Source organism: Phyllobates terribilis, unplaced genomic scaffold (genome assembly GCF_046119375.1).
Source record: "Phyllobates terribilis strain yellow unplaced genomic scaffold, ASM4611937v1 Scaffold_13__5_contigs__length_258822181, whole genome shotgun sequence".
Classification (NCBI taxonomy): Eukaryota; Metazoa; Chordata; class Amphibia; order Anura; family Dendrobatidae; genus Phyllobates; species Phyllobates terribilis.
In genome coordinates, this window is record NW_027362773.1 from 218802284 (window position 1) to 218819064 (window position 16781).

The 16781-nt window shown below is 46.6% G+C and overlaps 1 protein-coding gene across 3 annotated transcripts in view; it reads left to right on the forward strand.

Annotated features, from left to right (window-relative positions):
• The window catches only part of PRMT7 (protein arginine methyltransferase 7), a 62506-nt gene that overhangs the window by 348 nt on the left and 45377 nt on the right, over window positions 1–16781 (forward strand). Inside the window, exons 2-6 of one of the 3 annotated variants that reach the window (XM_073659307.1) lie at window positions 4432–4545; window positions 4954–5087; window positions 8058–8094; window positions 8233–8382; window positions 10377–10485. In XM_073659307.1, the coding sequence (XP_073515408.1) occupies window positions 4996–5087; window positions 8058–8094; window positions 8233–8382; window positions 10377–10485 (388 nt within the window). In that variant the 5' untranslated portion in view covers window positions 4432–4545; window positions 4954–4995. Of the gene's footprint in view, window positions 1–3; window positions 178–4431; window positions 4546–4953; window positions 5088–8057; window positions 8095–8232; window positions 8383–10376; window positions 10486–16781 lie in introns of those variants that run through there. The other 2 variants (XM_073659306.1, XM_073659305.1) reach the window with 2 other exon arrangements.

Here is a 16781-nt window from a genome sequence, read left to right on the forward strand (position 1 = left end):
AGTGTGATAGAAGTCAGTGATACAATTGTATTGTGTGCTGTACCTTACATCTGCGCTGTCAGCCAGCCTGTGCTGGGAGTCCTGGGCTGTGACCGCTCACATTCACAGCGCAGGTAGAAAAGCGGAGCGGTTACCGATAGCAACTAATCTCCTAAGGGACAGATGAGGAGAAATGAGGTGATTATGGGCAGCTGCCGCTAGGGGGAGTGGTCACCGCCACACTGCTATCTTATAGATCTGTATAGCCCGAGTGCAGGGAGCGCCCCCTGGTGGTCGCTGCAGGCAGCCACTATCTGCTCATTTATCCCTAATATTAGAGGGAGTAACAAAAAGCCAAGCTCCAGACCGAGATTATAGATACAGTGCCCTGTTCCTGCTTCTCTACAATGCGTTACACCTGGGTGATGTAACATAGAGCTGACCCCTCCCTGCACTGGGGTCCTCAGCGCTAGCCCGGGGGCCAGTGGTCCGACCATGTAGATGCCGTGGGCAATAGCAGCCATCACATAAATGTTTATACAGAGGGAGTCCCCTTTTCAGAGGCATGATGATGGGCATCAGCGCCCCCGGGTCTGCCATCTTAATCCACAGAGACTGAGCCTAATCCTATGATTGTTAGTGTCCTGCTAAACTGGATAATACACTGCAATACAATCAGGGTCCCCCCCCCCAAGAGAAGGAACGGAAAGGAAAAATCACAAAAAAACCTGGCCGATCTGACTTTTTAACAAAATGATAAAATGAGGGTGTGAAGGAGAACACTAAAAATCTATAAAAGAACAATAGCTGTCTCACAAAACATGCTGGTGCACGTGGTTTACTAGGTGTTTTGGGGGTGACAGACTCCCTTTACAGTGGAGCTGTCCTTTCAGGTAACTTCTCAGTATAGACTGCTGTGTGTGGTACACTGAGGATATCACTATGTCCGGATTTTATTCTGCGGGTTTCACCAGTTTCCCCTTTCAGGCTTTCTGTAATTATCAGTTCCCTCTGAGCTGGTGGGTGCAGTCTAGCCGTTTGATATCTCTTATACATGGTGCACACAAAGAGATGGATTCCCGCTCTTCCATCTCTAGCACACACAGAGAAGCTGCAGCAGCATGGGGGGCTATATATGAGCGGTGTGGCTGTGAATCCAGCACAGTCTGCCCTCCTGGTTCATAAATGAGGAGAGAAGCTGGTTTCTGATAAGATATATTAGAGCATTAATATTTGCTTGTTCTATTGATTTATTCAAAGTTTACTAAAACAACAGTGACCATTTCTGCAGAATTGGGATGAACACCGCGGGTGAGAATTGGCTATACATTGCTGTATTAGGGCGTCACTGGGGTGATATTATCTGTCAGGTCATGTGCTGAAGACGTCACTGTGAAGGATAATGGAGTGCTGGTTAAAGGGGTGTTCTCAAGATTAATTAAAACGTGTCCCCTATCCACACCTGATATATTGGGATGTAATAGCAGGAATACAGGAGTGCACTGTCAACGTCTACGGGTGCAAAACTGCTTTTCGGCTTCAGACCGGGCTTTCGTCAGGTGACTGTGGGGTTAATTTGCCGCTAGCGGTTTAGATCACAGTTTTTGCAGTAAAAAACTGTTTGTTTGGCGGTGAATGTCCACGTGTCAGCATGGTTGAATTCTAACATTACATACTTTCAAAGCAATACATAATTCAAAGCAATCAATTATGGGTTAATAATTATAACAAAAATATATTGAAACAATCTAAAAACACTATTAAAACTATAAAAAAAAGTCCAGCATTGATCTCTATATAGATTCTATCAGCGTTCACATTAGTATTTGTTTTTCCGTTTTTTGTTGTAATGTCTGTATTTACTTCTATGTTGTGTCCAGTAGAGGTCGCTGTCTTGTCTTTGCTCCAGGTTTCTCCGTGGATCATTACTATTATTGTTACAATACACAAATCTTTTCTTTCTTTCTTTTCTTTCTTTCTTTTCTTTCTTTCTTTCTTTCGTGGATGACTTTGCTCTGTTTGGTGAAAATATATTTTGAAGGAAGTTTCCATAATTTATTATTTTTAATGTTGAGTGAGTATGTTCTGTTAACCCTTTCGCCGAGTATGCTCGGGCCGAGCTCCGAGTATTTACAGCTGCTCGGTGATGAGGTTAAATCGCTCTCGTGTGCATGATTTGCAACTGTTTGACAGCTTTACTACATGTGAGGAATGTGTAAGAAATAGACACACTGGGGGGGGCTCTTAAAAAGTACTGGACAACCCGTTTAATAAAAAACACACAGAATATACAGTGGGGAAAAAAGTATTTAGTCAGCCACCAATTGTGTAATTGACATCATAGGTAGACCTCAACTATGAGAGACAAAATGAGAAACAAATCCTGAAAATCACATTGTCTGATTTTGAAAGAATTTTTTTTACATTTTGGTGGAAAATAAATATTTGGTCAATTACAAAAGTTCATCTCAATACTTTGTTATATATCCTTTGTTGGCAATGACAGAGGTCAAACGTTTTCTGTAAGTCTTCACAAGGTTGGCACACACTGTTGCTGGTATGTTGGCCCATTCCACCATGCAGATCTCCTCTGGAGCAGTGATGTTTTGGGGCTGTTGCTGGGCAACACGAACTTTCAACTCCCTCCAAAGGTTTTCTATAGGGTTTAGATCTGGAGACTGGCTAGGCCACTCCAGGACCTTGAAATGCTTCTTATGAAGCCACTCCTTCATTGCCCTGGCGGTGTGCTTGGGATCATTGTCATGCTGAAAGACCCAGTTATGTTTCATCTTAAATGCCCTTGCTGATGGAAGAAGGTTTGCACTCAAAATCTCATGATATATGGCCCCGTTCATTCTTTCATGTACACGGATCAGTCGTCCTGGTCCTTTGGCAGAGAAACAGCCCCAAAGCATGATGTTGCCGCCCCCATGCTTCACAGTAGGTATGGTGTTTTTTGGTTGCAACTCAGCATTTTTTCTCCTCCAAACACGACGAGTTGTGTTTCTACCAAACAGCTCTACTTTGGTTTCATCTGACCATATGACATTCTCCCAATAATCTTCTGGATCATCCAAATGCTCTCTAGCAAACTTCAGATGGGCCCGGACATGTAATGGCTTAACCAGGGGGATACGTCTGACACTGCAGGATCTGAGTCGCTGGCGGCTTAGTGTGTTACTGATGGTAGCCTGTGTAACGTTGGTCCCAGCTCTCTGCAGGTCATACACTAGGTCCCCCCGTATGGTTCTGGGATTTTTGCTCATTGTTCTTGAGATCATTTTGACCCCACGGGGTGAGATCTTGTGTGGAGCCCCAGATCGAGGGAGATTATCAGTGGTCTTGTATGTCTTCCATTTTCTAATTATTGCTCCCACAGTTGATTTCTTCACACCAAGCTGCTTGCCTATTGCAGATTCAGTCTTCCCAGCCTGCTGCAGGGCTACAATTTTGTTTCTGGTCTCCTTCGACAGCTCTTTGGTCTTCACCATAGTGGAGTTTGGAGTGTGACTGTTTGGGGTTGTGGACAGGTGTCTTTTATACTGATAACAAGTTCAAACAAGTGCCAGTGCTACAGGTAATGAGTGGAGGAAAGAGGAGCCTCTTAAAGAAGAAGCTACAGGTCTGTGAGAGACAGAAATCTGACTTGTTTGTAATTGACCAAATACTTATTTTCCACCAAAATTTGAAAAAAAATTTCTTTCCAAATCAGACAATGTGATTTTCAGGATTTGTTTTCTCATTTTGTCTCTCATAGTTGAGGTCTGCCTATGATGTCAATTACAGGCCTCTCTCATCTTTTTAAGTGGGAGAACTTGTACAATTAGTGGCTGACTAAATACTTTTTCCCCACTGTAACTGATCAATAATTATTTAATTAGGGCAGCATGGTGGCTCAGTGGTTAGCACTGTAGCTTTGCAGCGTTGTGATCCTGGGTTCAAATTCCATCAAGGACGACATCTGCAAGGAGTTTGTATGTTCTCCCCGTGTTTGCGTGGGTTTCCTCCCACACTCCAAAGACAGACTGATGGGGAATGTAGATTGTGAGCCCCAATGGGGACAGCATCCATAATGTCTGTAAATTGTCTGAATTCTAAAGCGCTGCGGAATATGTTGGCAGTATATAAATACAGTGGGTACAGTAATTATACTGATAGCACACAGAATATACCTGATCTATAAATATGTTAATCTGTATATATCCTATACTACCAAGTTTGGATATACCAGGTGACTACATTGCATATTAAAAATACAATTTTATTAGATAAATTAAAATATAATAAATTCAGGTACCACAATGTGCAAAAAACAAGACACGGAAAATTTTAAGGACACATAGCTAGGAAAAAATTCCCTTATCTTTATTGCAGTTTAATATCTGGTCAAATGTAGTCAGAATAATTACCAAGGTCCAGATTCTTATCCTCATATCACTATGTATATTACAGTCAATACTTGGAATATAAATAATGGATAATCAGAATATCAGTCACACAGACTCTTCGTAGTATCTCCAATCAATCGTGATCATATTAAATAGTTCAAGACGAAAGTCTTACCAGGTAAGTACATAATAATGCCTACATGATTTGTTTGTCAGGTTATTTCTAAGGGTCCTACTACCATGCCATCCTGTGCCTCGGGGCTTGTGAAATCTATACTTGCCGTAATCTCCTGTGGACACTGACCGCGCACTCCTGCATTCCTGCCATTACATCCCAGACTATCTATTACCCAATCATGTACTTGGCCAGGAAAGAAGAGCTGCAGCAGCCAACAAACAGGAGCGAGTGTATAATTGTGTACTGCAATCGCCTAAATACTTATCCCACTAAAGGAAGGCGCCACCATCCACTAAAAACCTGCCTAAACTTGAGACTGCCCCTTTAATAATCATGGAGGCCGACTTTCAAATACAGATGTAAGCATATTATACTTTACATGACGCTAAAACTTATGTTACTTTACAGCTTTTTCCCCAGTGACATATAAAGTTTACAACGGCCGTGTGAATGGTGTTCTGCGGACGGGTTAACCCCATCACGGGGTCATTGGACTGGATAGAAGAGGATGAGAGTTATGATTATCACCAAGAGATCGCCCGGTTAGTGGGATAGATAATGAAATACAACTTGGCTACAAATGCAGAATCAGTACAGCCAGGCTTCATCTATACCATGTACATTGTGGGGCAGGGGACTCGGGGATCAACACTGTAGGGGAGGGAAAAAGGAAGAAGAGCGAGGAACAGGATATGTTACACATCACAGTAATAGGGCTATTCTCACCTTCTATAGTTGGGCCAGGGATAGGCACATAGACCTGGTGGTCAATCACCAACTGGTTACGGCGCTCAGCCTTACAAAGCATTGCTGGCACCCTGGAACTTCCTGAAGGACCCTAAGGTGCCCTGAATGTGATGTAGAGAAGAAAGTGACAAGTTCTCTTGACATTTATCTAATGCCCCAAATGCTTAATGCTTTTAGGCATCAGAACATACACATTGGGAGTTGCCATTTTCTTCCGAGGACCAGCGTTCTTTGTGGTGACAAGCAGGTGTCCAACAATTGGAAGATATCACTTAACCATATGATCAGTTACTAGTATCTGGTCACTTGGGTCCCTACACTGGGACTCCTACCCATCATAGGAACAGGGGTACTGTCTCCCTTTTTTGAATGGGGTGTGATGTTTGCACTCAGTCTTTTGTTTTATCTATTGTAGTCATGATGTGATGAACATCTACGTGACAGTTGCGGCCAATCACTGGTGTCAGGGGTCTTGTGCCATACAGGCCAGTATCAGCACTGAGGCCAGAGCTTTGCTGCAGATATCATATACATATACGCCATGTCATAGTTGCAGGAAAAGTAATTGTAAGTGCCACCGGACTTCGCTGTTGGAGCAGCAGAGAAGTTAAGAAGTGATTAATCTCTGTTTTTTTTATTTTTTATGATGTATTCTCAAGTTTGAAAGTTATTTGCTAACTGTGACAGAGGATAACTTCCGATTGTTGGTTGTCCAACACGATCCCGAAAACTGTGGGTCAGAGGAGCCCCATGTGAATGGACCATTGGTCGATCATGTGCATTATGTCCATTCACTTTTAATGAGAGTGCTTGGAGATTGCTGAGTATTCGGATGGTCTTCGGCACTCCTGTCAGATGAATAGAGCCCCTGTTCTTAGGGTCGCTGGAGACCCCAGTTGTTGGACACCCAGCTATTGGAAAGTTCTCTCCTGTTCCGTAGATAGGGTGTAACTTTCCACATTGAGAAAACCCCTTTAACTTGGCTCTCTCGTAGAGAGCACAGGGGTGATTGGCCGGGCGTTCCTGTGTACGGGGGGTTCGGGGGAGACAGCTGTCATTTTCACAGTGTACATACACACGTGATCAAAATAGTTGGTACCCCTCGTTTAATGAAAGAAAAACCCACAATGGTGACAGAAATAACTTGAATCTGACAAAAGTAATAATAAATTAAAATCTATGAAAATGAACAAATGAAAGTCCGACATTGCTTTTCAACCCTGCTTCCACAGAAATTTTTAAAAATTAAACTCATGAAATAGGCCTGGACAGAAATGATGGTACTCCTGAAAATAATGTGACAAAAGGAACATGTTAAATCAAGTTGTGTCCACTAATTAGCATCACAGGTGTCTACAATCTTGTAATCAGTCAGTGGGCCTGTATATAGGGCTACAGATACTCACTGTGCTGTTTGGTGACATGGTGTGTACCACACTCAACATGGACCAGAGGAAGCAAAGGAAAGAGTTGTCTCAGGAGATTAGAAAGAAAATTATAGATAAGCAAAGGTAAAGGTTATATATAAGACCATCTCCAAGCAGCTTGATGTTCCTGTGACTACAGTTGCACATATTATTCAGAAATTTAAGGTCCATGGGACTGTAGCCAACCTCCCTGGATGTGGCCGCAGGAGGAAAATTGATGACAAATCAAAGAGACAGATAATATGAATGGAAAGAAAAGAACCCAGGAAAACTTCTAAAGAGATTAAAGGTGAACTTCAAGATCAAGGAACATCAGTGTCAGATCGCACCATCCGTCGTTGTTTGATCCAAAGTGAACTTCATGGGAAACGACCAAGGAGATCACCATTGTTGAAAAAAAATAATAAAAAAGTCAGACTGGAATTTGCCAAACTACATGTTGACAAGCCACAAAGCTTCTGGGAAAAGGTCCTATGGACAGATGAGACAAAAATGGAAGTTTTTGGCAAGGCACATCAGCTCTATGTTCACAGATGGAAAAATTAAGCATATCAAGAAAAGAACACTGTCCCTACTGTGAAACATGGAGGAGGCTCTGTTATGTTCTGGGGCTGCTCTGCTGCATCTGGCACAGGGTGTCTTGAATCTGTGCAAGGTACAATGAAATCTCAAGACTATCAAGGGATTCTAGAGAGAAATGTGCTGCCCAGTGTCAGAAAGCTTGGTCTCAGTCGCAGGTCATGGGTCTTGCAACAGGATAATGACCCAAAACAACAGCTAAAAACACCCAAGAATGGCTAAGAGGAAACCATTGGACTATTGTGAAGTGGCCTTCTATGAGCCCTGACCTAAATCCTATTGAACATCTTTGGAAAGAGCTGAAACATGCTGTCTGGAAAAGGCAACCTTCAAACACGAGACAACTGGAGCAGTTTGCTCATGAGGAGTGGCCAAAATACCTGTCGAGAGGTGCAGAAGTCTCCTTGACAGTTACAGGAATCGTTTGATTGCAGTGATTGCCTCAAAGGTTGTTCAACAAAATATTAAGTTCAGAAGAAGAACCATCATTTCTGTCCAGGCCTATTTCAGGAGTTTAATATTTTTAAAAATTCAGTGGAAGCAGAAAAGCAATGTCTGACTTTCATTTGTTCATTTTCATAGATTTTTAGTTTATTATTACTTCTGTCAGATTCAAGTTATTTCTGTGACCATTGTGGGTTTTTCTTTCATTAAACGAGGGGTACCAATAATTTTGACCACGTGTGTATCTATTGGATGTGCTCAGCTAATCTGCCGGCCTTTTTGATTTCCTGATTTTCTTGCCTTTATTCCCTGCAGGTCTTCATATGCTGATATGCTACATGACAAGGACCGTGTAAGTGAGCAGAGTAGTTTCTTTACTATAGCATCTTAATAACTTGTGAACATTCAGCCTTTTCAATTAATAATCCATTTACTATGTTATTTAGTTTTTATTTGATGTGATCACTGACATGTTGCTCATGTCCTGCAGAATGAGAAGTATTACCAGGGCATCCTTGCTGCAGTGAAGAGGGTGAAGGAAAGAGGAGAAGAGGCCATTGTTCTCGACATCGGGACCGGGACCGGTCTGTTATCCATGATGGCTCTCACAGCCGGGGCAGACTACTGCTTTGCCATTGAGGTGAACTGTTCTGCTAAAATCTATCCGCTTTAGTTAATTAGCATAAATATTCTAAACTTTTACATTTTATGTACACAGCTCCTTTACAGACCTATGTGTTTCTATGGTTACAGGCAACCAATGAACCCTGTGCAGTCCACAGCCCTGCAGTAAAGTGTTTTTTTTCCTCTGTTTGCAGCCACTGCTGCTGCTTGTAGATATGCAGGAATTGTTTGTAGTCATTAGTCATGAAGATATATAGATCTGCAGTGAAGCTGTATACATAAAGTAGCTTATTGAGACATTATACAAAGTCGCTTCATTTTTTTTACTTTAGATGCATTGGATTAGATTGCGGTGGATTTGTGGTAGAAGTGGTGCAGATTTGACCTTATACATTGCAAAGAGTGAAATCCACAGTGAAAATCTGCAGCAAAAGTTGACTTGCTGCAAATTTTTAATCCACCGTGCCGGGCAATCTCTGATTCTGTATGCAGCATGTGGAGGAGTTCTGAGAAAATATTATACCCAGGGACCAGAGATGAGCCTCCAGTCCCACAGCCACTACCTGATCTGTTACAGGCTATTATTTCACGCCACACTTGCACTAGATGTAATAGGTTTCACCTACAAGCATGGCCATACGAGCACCAGCTTTTCTATAAAAATATTTTATAATATCTATTCATCAAATGCTAGGCCAAAATGTAGAAGCAGCGTGTGAAAAATGAAGTCCATCCCATGATGTCATAGCTTGGACCACCTTGAAGTAACCATTTTCTGTATGGCTATCAGTTTCTCACATCGCTCTGCTAGGATTTTTGCTGACTCCTTACATTGTTGCTTAGGTTCATTGGGGTTTGTGGTTATTAGTTTATGCACAGCTCTATTAAAGGTGTTGTCTCAAATTTGGAAGTTGTCCTCTAACATTTCGACCCCACTGATCCCGAGAACCGGGACATGTGAATGGAATGTGATCGATCTGCGGTGTGCTTGGTATCATTGTCTTGTTGTATGACCAAGTTTTGACCAAGTGTTAGTTTTAGTACAGGTGGCCTCATTTGACTCTAAAACACTTTGGTATACAGGAGCGTTCATGGTCGACTGAATGACTGCAAGGTGCCTAGGTCCTGTGGTGGCTGCAAAACAAGCCCAACTCATTGCTGTTCCACCACCAAGCTGAGCAGTTGGCATGAGATGTTTGTGTTGATTTGTGCTTTTGGATCTTCATCAATCATGGACCTGGGTATTGTGACCAAACATCTCCACTTTAGTGGTGTCTGTCCAAAGGACATTGTTCCATAATTCTTGGGGTTTGTTTAAATGCAGCTTTGTAAACTTAAGCTGAGCTGCCTTTTTTTTTTCTTTTATGGAAAAAAGAGAATTTCTTCTGGCAACCCTTCCACACAAGCCATACTTCTTCAGTCTTTTTCTAATTTTACTGTCATGAACTTGAACATTTAACATGTGAGGCCTTTAGTGTCTGAGCTGCTGCTCTTGGGTATTTTTCAATTCCCCTGAGCATTCCACTCCTGGGAAGATTCTCTAGTTTCTTGAATGTTTTCAACTTGTGAATAATCTTTCTCACTGTAGAGTGATGGATTCCTTCCCTTATTGATGTGCTGCAACCATTGCGCTTCTCTAAAGTTTTTGCTAATGTCTTTCCTTCGTTGCATTGTGATTACATTCGTCTGAATGCTCCAGACCAGCAGACTGCCAAAACTTCTGCTTTTATATGGGTGGTCATACTTGCTGATTAACAATTAATCGGACGAGGACAATTTTCACAGACTGCTTCTGCATTTTGGCCTAATTGTATATAATTAAATAATGACACGGTGTAATTTGTCATCTGAGGTTGTAGTGATTTAATTTTGAGTCCTTCTAAAGACCAGATATTATTATGTCCTGATATATAAAAACTAAAGAGCTGTAAGAAGGTGTACTTAGTTTGACTGCATATCTGAGACTGTGTGATACGACCTCTGAGATTGCCCTTCTAACTATCTTCTCAGGTTTTTAAGCCTATGGCTGATGCAGCGGCACAAATAGTGAAAGCGAATGGCTACGGTGACCAAATCAAAGTCATCAACAAGCATTCAACAGAGGTAACGTTGGGACCAGGTAAGATCAGGGCATCATTGTGACACGTTGTGGTGTTAAGGTTCCTGGAGTGTTGTTGCACACTGAGTAAAATGTGTAGTTTTCTATCTACTCACACATATAACATGTAGCTTGTAAATCCAGACCTATGGCAACTCACTGATCACCGCTCCAGCTTTATATTAAACACTGGTGTTGTTGGGTGGGTTGGCTCAGTTCTTTAGTATTAATAAGTTGCAGAGAGGGAAGTGTTCTTTTATAAATGAAATTCTGACAAAAATGAGCTGGTCTGCGAATGATTCAGCACCGAGCTCCCAACAAACATGCATTGTTCTCCAAGAGAGGAGCGGCGGCTTTCTGATCATGAGTCCTTTGGTGTGGGTTTTACTAAAAACTGCTCCCCCTTCAAGAAAGAAGCCAGGTACCCCAAGTCAGCCGCAACTCCTCTGCACTGCAGGATTGTCAAGATTAAGGGGATTCTGATGTGGACACCATAATCCAACACATGGCATAAACTAAATCTCAGGGCCAGCCTCAGGCTGATTGGTGCCATATGCAAAATTTCCATTTGCTGCCTCCATTCCATCTAAAGGAAGCCAGTTTCCCAAGAAAAAGAGGCGTCCGTATGAAAGCTGTGCCAATCTTCACATTGGCTTATGTTATCCCTAGAGGTGAGAATCCCTCCCGTCCATGAGAAGAACGTCACACAGTAGTGTCACCAACTGCAAATAATAAGCTGATACAGCTATATACATTTCATCAATCTTATTAACCCCCCATAGGTTGTTTAGATTTGGTAGATGGTCTTCGGTTAGGTGCAGACTTTTGGCATCTTATGTGGAATTTCACGGTGATATGATGATAATAGGGGGAGTGGATAGCACGCTGTCACAAATAATTGAAGCTCCAGACGACTGCTCCAGAAGTCTGTGTCCTGGGAGTTGTAGATGAGGCAGTATGGCCCCATCATAAGATATATCTGCGTGAGACTACAATCCTTGCCAGGAACAATGAGGTGGATGGGGGGAGTTAACGACACAATACTATATGAGAACATAGTGTACAAGAATAGAGGATGCCCTCATAAATGTCTTAGAATCTGGGGAAAGTGGTGTGATTCCGCTGTAACACCGCTCTGTCAGCACACTCTTCCTCACTTTCGTGCTATACACCCTGATGTGATGAAGGAATCCAAATGTATATGATGGCAATTTTCACATAAACTAGATTAGAAAGAGTGTAAATTAGCTCTGAACAAATATCTGCCTAGATCTCTGCTATATTTGTGCAATTCCTTATATTTATACATACCCAAATATATTGCAATTCCTTTTGGTAATAGTATGTTCTAATGTTTCATTACTGTCTATGAGATCTAATCCTATGCATGTTAATGACCTGGCTCTGAGTTACTTTTCTCTCCCTGTATGTTTGTAACGTTTACTATGAAGTATTCTTCAATTAACCAAAAAAAAAATGGACGATGGTCACATCATCAGCCCAGACTCCCGAGGGTTGTTCACACCATGCATTACCAGGGCACTTTTTCAAGTCCTTTTAAAAAATGAAGAGAAAGTGACATTGGTTTTACTGCAGTTTTGGAAAATCATATAAAAAAAACTCACATGTGATTGCACCCTTAAACTTGTCCCTTTTCTAGTTTTTGTATAAAAGAAAATAAACTTTGCTGTACTCGCCTTCCCCAGATTTACGGGTGAGTCTCTGCTGTTGCTCCTGGTTTCTGGCATCGGCCGCAGCGCTGAGATTTTGTCGACAGTGCGGCAGCCAATCTGGGAGCTCAGCGGCTCGAAGTGGGGCATTCCCTCTACACTGTCAGAGCAGCTGAGCTCACTGGTTGGCTGGGAGCTCAGCGGCTCGAAGTGGGGCATTCCCTCTACACTGTCAGAGCAGCTGAGCTCACTGGTTGTCTGGGAGCTCAGCGGCTCGAAGTGGGGCATTCCCTCTACACTGTCAGAGCAGCTGAGCTCACTGGTTGTCTGGGAGCTCAGCGGCTCGAAGTGGGGCATTCCCTCTACACTGTCAGAGCAGCTGAGCTCACTGGTTGTCTGGGAGCTCAGCGGCTCGAAGTGGGGCATTCCCTCTACACTGTCAGAGCAGCTGAGCTCACTGGTTGGCTGGGAGCTCAGCGGCTCGAAGTGGGGCATTCCCTCTACATTGTCAGAGCAGCTGAGCTCACTGGTTGTCTGGGAGCTCAGCGGCTCGAAGTGGGGCATTCCCTCTACACTGTCAGAGCAGCTGAGCTCACTGGTTGGCTGGGAGCTCAGCGGCTCGAAGTGGGGCATTCCCTCTACATTGTCAGAGCAGCTGAGCTCACTGGTTGTCTGGGAGCTCAGCGGCTCGAAGTGGGGCATTCCCTCTACACTGTCAGAGCAGCTGAGCTCACTGGTTGTCTGGGAGCTCAGCGGCTCGAAGTGGGGCATTCCCTCTACACTGTCAGAGCAGCTGAGCTCACTGGTTGTCTGGGAGCTCAGCTGCTCGAAGTGGGGCATTCCCTCTACACTGTCAGAGCAGCTGAGCTCACTGGTTGTCTGGGAGCTCAGCGGCTCGAAGTGGGGCATTCCCTCTACACTGTCAGAGCAGCTGAGCTCACTGGTTGTCTGGGAGCTCAGCGGCTCGAAGTGGGGCATTCCCTCTACACTGTCAGAGCAGCTGAGCTCACTGGTTGGCTGGGAGCTCAGCGGCTCGAAGTGGGGCATTCCCTCTACACTGTCAGAGCAGCTGAGCTCACTGGTTGTCTGGGAGCTCAGCGGCTCGAAGTGGTGCATTCCCTCTACACTGTCAGAGCAGCTGAGCTCACTGGTTGGCTCGCAGCTCAGCGGCTCGAAGTGGGGCATTCCCTCTACACTGTCAGAGCAGCTGAGCTCACTGGTTGTCTGGGAGCTCAGCGGCTCGAAGTGGGGCATTCCCTCTACACTGTCAGAGCAGCTGAGCTCACTGGTTGTCTGGGAGCTCAGCGGCTCGAAGTGGGGCATTCCCTCTACACTGTCAGAGCAGCTGAGCTCACTGGTTGTCTGGGAGCTCAGCGGCTCGAAGTGGGGCATTCCCTCTACACTGTCAGAGCAGCTGAGCTCACTGGTTGTCTGGGAGCTCAGCGGCTCGAAGTGGGGCATTCCCTCTACACTGTCAGAGCAGCTGAGCTCACTGGTTGTCTGGGAGCTCAGCGGCTCGAAGTGGGGCATTCCCTCTACACTGTCAGAGCAGCTGAGCTCACTGGTTGTCTGGGAGCTCAGCGGCTCGAAGTGGGGCATTCCCTCTACACTGTCAGAGCAGCTGAGCTCACTGGTTGTCTGGGAGCTCAGCTGCTCGAAGTGGGGCATTCCCTCTACACTGTCAGAGCAGCTGAGCTCACTGGTTGTCTGGGAGCTCAGCTGCTCGAAGTGGGGCATTCCCTCTACACTGTCAGAGCAGCTGAGCTCACTGGTTGTCTGGGAGCTTAGCGGCTCGAAGTGGGGCATTCCCTCTACACTGTCAGAGCAGCTGAGCTCACTGGTTGTCTGGGAGCTCAGCGGCTCGAAGTGGGGCATTCCCTCTACACTGTCAGAGCAGCTGAGCTCACTGGTTGGCTGGGAGCTCAGTGGCTCGAAGTGGGGCATTCCCTCTACACTGTCAGAGCAGCTGAGCTCACTGGTTGTCTGGGAGCTCAGCGGCTCGAAGTGGTGCATTCCCTCTACACTGTCAGAGCAGCTGAGCTCACTGGTTGGCTCACAGCTCAGCGGCTCGAAGTGGGGCATTCCCTCTACACTGTCAGAGCAGCTGAGCTCACTGGTTGTCTGGGAGCTCAGCGGCTCGAAGTGGTGCATTCCCTCTACACTGTCAGAGCAGCTGAGCTCACTGGTTGGCTCGGAGCTCAGCGGCTCGAAGTGGGGCATTCCCTCTACACTGTCAGAGCAGCTGAGCTCACTGGTTGTCTGGGAGCTTAGCGGCTCGAAGTGGGGCATTCCCTCTACACTGTCAGAGCAGCTGAGCTCACTGGTTGTCTGGGAGCTCAGCGGCTCGAAGTGGGGCATTCCCTCTACCTGTCAGAGCAGCTGAGCTCACTGGTTGTCTGGGAGCTCAGCGGCTCGAAGTGGGGCATTCCCTCTACACTGTCAGAGCAGCTGAGCTCACTGGTTGTCTGGGAGCTCAGCGGCTCGAAGTGGGGCATTCCCTCTACACTGTCAGAGCAGCTGAGCTCACTGGTTGGCTCGGAGCTCAGCGGCTCGAAGTGGGGCATTCCCTCTACACTGTCAGAGCAGCTGAGCTCACTGGTTGGCTGGGAGCTCAGCGGCTCGAAGTGGGGCATTCCCTCTACACTGTCAGAGCAGCTGAGCTCACTGGTTGTCTGAGAGCTCAGCGGCTCGAAGTGGGGCATTCCCTCTACACTGTCAGAGCAGCTGAGCTCACTGGTTGTCTGGGAGCTCAGCGGCTCGAAGTGGGGCATTCCCTCTACCTGTCAGAGCAGCTGAGCTCACTGGTTGTCTGGGAGCTCAGCGGCTCGAAGTGGGGCATTCCCTCTACACTGTCAGAGCAGCTGAGCTCACTGGTTGTCTGGGAGCTCAGCGGCTCGAAGTGGGGCATTCCCTCTACACTGTCAGAGCAGCTGAGCTCACTGGTTGGCTCGGAGCTCAGCGGCTTGAAGTGGGGCATTCCCTCTACACTGTCAGAGCAGCTGAGCTCACTGGTTGGCTGGGAGCTCAGCGGCTCGAAGTGGGGCATTCCCTCTACACTGTCAGAGCAGCTGAGCTCACTGGTTGGCTCGGAGCTCAGCGGCTCGAAGTGGGGCATTCCCTCTACACTGTCAGAGCAGCTGAGCTCACTGGTTGGCTCGGAGCTCAGCGGCTCGAAGTGGGGCATTCCCTCTACCTGTCAGAGCTGCTGAGCTCACTGGTTGGCTGCCACGCTGTGCCCTAGCCATTGTCAGACATCAGGAGCAGCAGCGGAGACTCTGCACTGGACCTGGGGAAGGGGAGTGCAGAACGTTTTCTTTGTTTATTAAACAATACTGCGCTCAGGGACTAACATTAACTCAAAAGGGACAACCCCTTTAATTCTTCCTCAAACTTTTTGCCCTTACTTGACGACTCGTACACCCCTCTTTCTTATCCTACACTTACACTATGCTGCTCAGAAGGAATCTAAGGCGAGAGGTAATGGCAGATTCTTTCTCAGACGTGGTCCGGGCTTCTGACAATCAGTGTATAAATCCCTGTACCCCGCACCCCCTCTGTGTTTTGGATATAAGAATATTCGTGTCCTACTCACTGTAGGCTGCAGACAAGGAGAGGATGCTGACGGCGCATCCTCAGGGGGTATGACTAACAGCGCGTCCTCAGGGGGGTATGACTGACAGCGCGTCCTCAGGGGGTATGACTGACAGCGCGTCCTCAGGGGGTATGACTGACAGCGCGTCCTCAGGGGGTATGACTGACAGCGCGTCCTCAGGGGGTATGACTGACAGCGCGTCCTCAGGGGGTATGACTGACAGCGCATCCTCAGGGGGTATGACTGACAGCGCATCCTCAGGGGGCATGACTGACAGCGCGTCCTCAGGGGGAATGACTGACAGCGCGTCCTCAGGGGGCATGACTAACAGCGCGTCCTCAGGGGGGTATGTCTGACAGCGCATCCTCAGGGGGTATGACTGACAGCGCATCCTCAGGGGGTATGACTGACAGCGCGTCCTCAGGGGGCATGACTGACAGCGCGTCCTCAGGGGGTATGTCTGACAGCGCGTCCTCAGCGGGTATGACTAACAGCGCATCCTCAGGGGGTATGACTGACAGCGCATCCTCAGGTGGTATGACTGACAGCGCGTCCTCAGGGGGTATGACTGACAGCGCGTCCTCAGGGGGTATGACTGACAGCGCGTCCTCAGGGGGTATTACTGACAGCGCGTCCTCAGGGGGTATTACTGACAGCGCGTCCTCAGGGGGTATGACTGACAGCGCGTCCTCAGGGGGTATGACTGACAGCGCGTCCTCAGGGGGTATGACTGACAGCGCGTCCTCAGGGGGTATGACTGACAGCGCGTCCTCAGGGGGTATGACTGACAGCGCGTCCTCAGGGGGTATGACTGACAGCGCGTCCTCAGGGGGTATGACTGACAGCGCGTCCTCAGGGGGTATGACTGACAGCGCGTCTTCAGTGGGCATGACTGACAGCGCGTCCTCAGTGGGCATGACTGACAGCGCGTCCTCAGTGGGCATGACTGACAGCGCGTCCTCAGGGGGCATGACTGACAGCGCGTCCTCAGGGGGCATGACTGACAGCGCGTCCTCAGGGGGCATGACTGACAGCGCGTCCTCAGGGGGCATGAC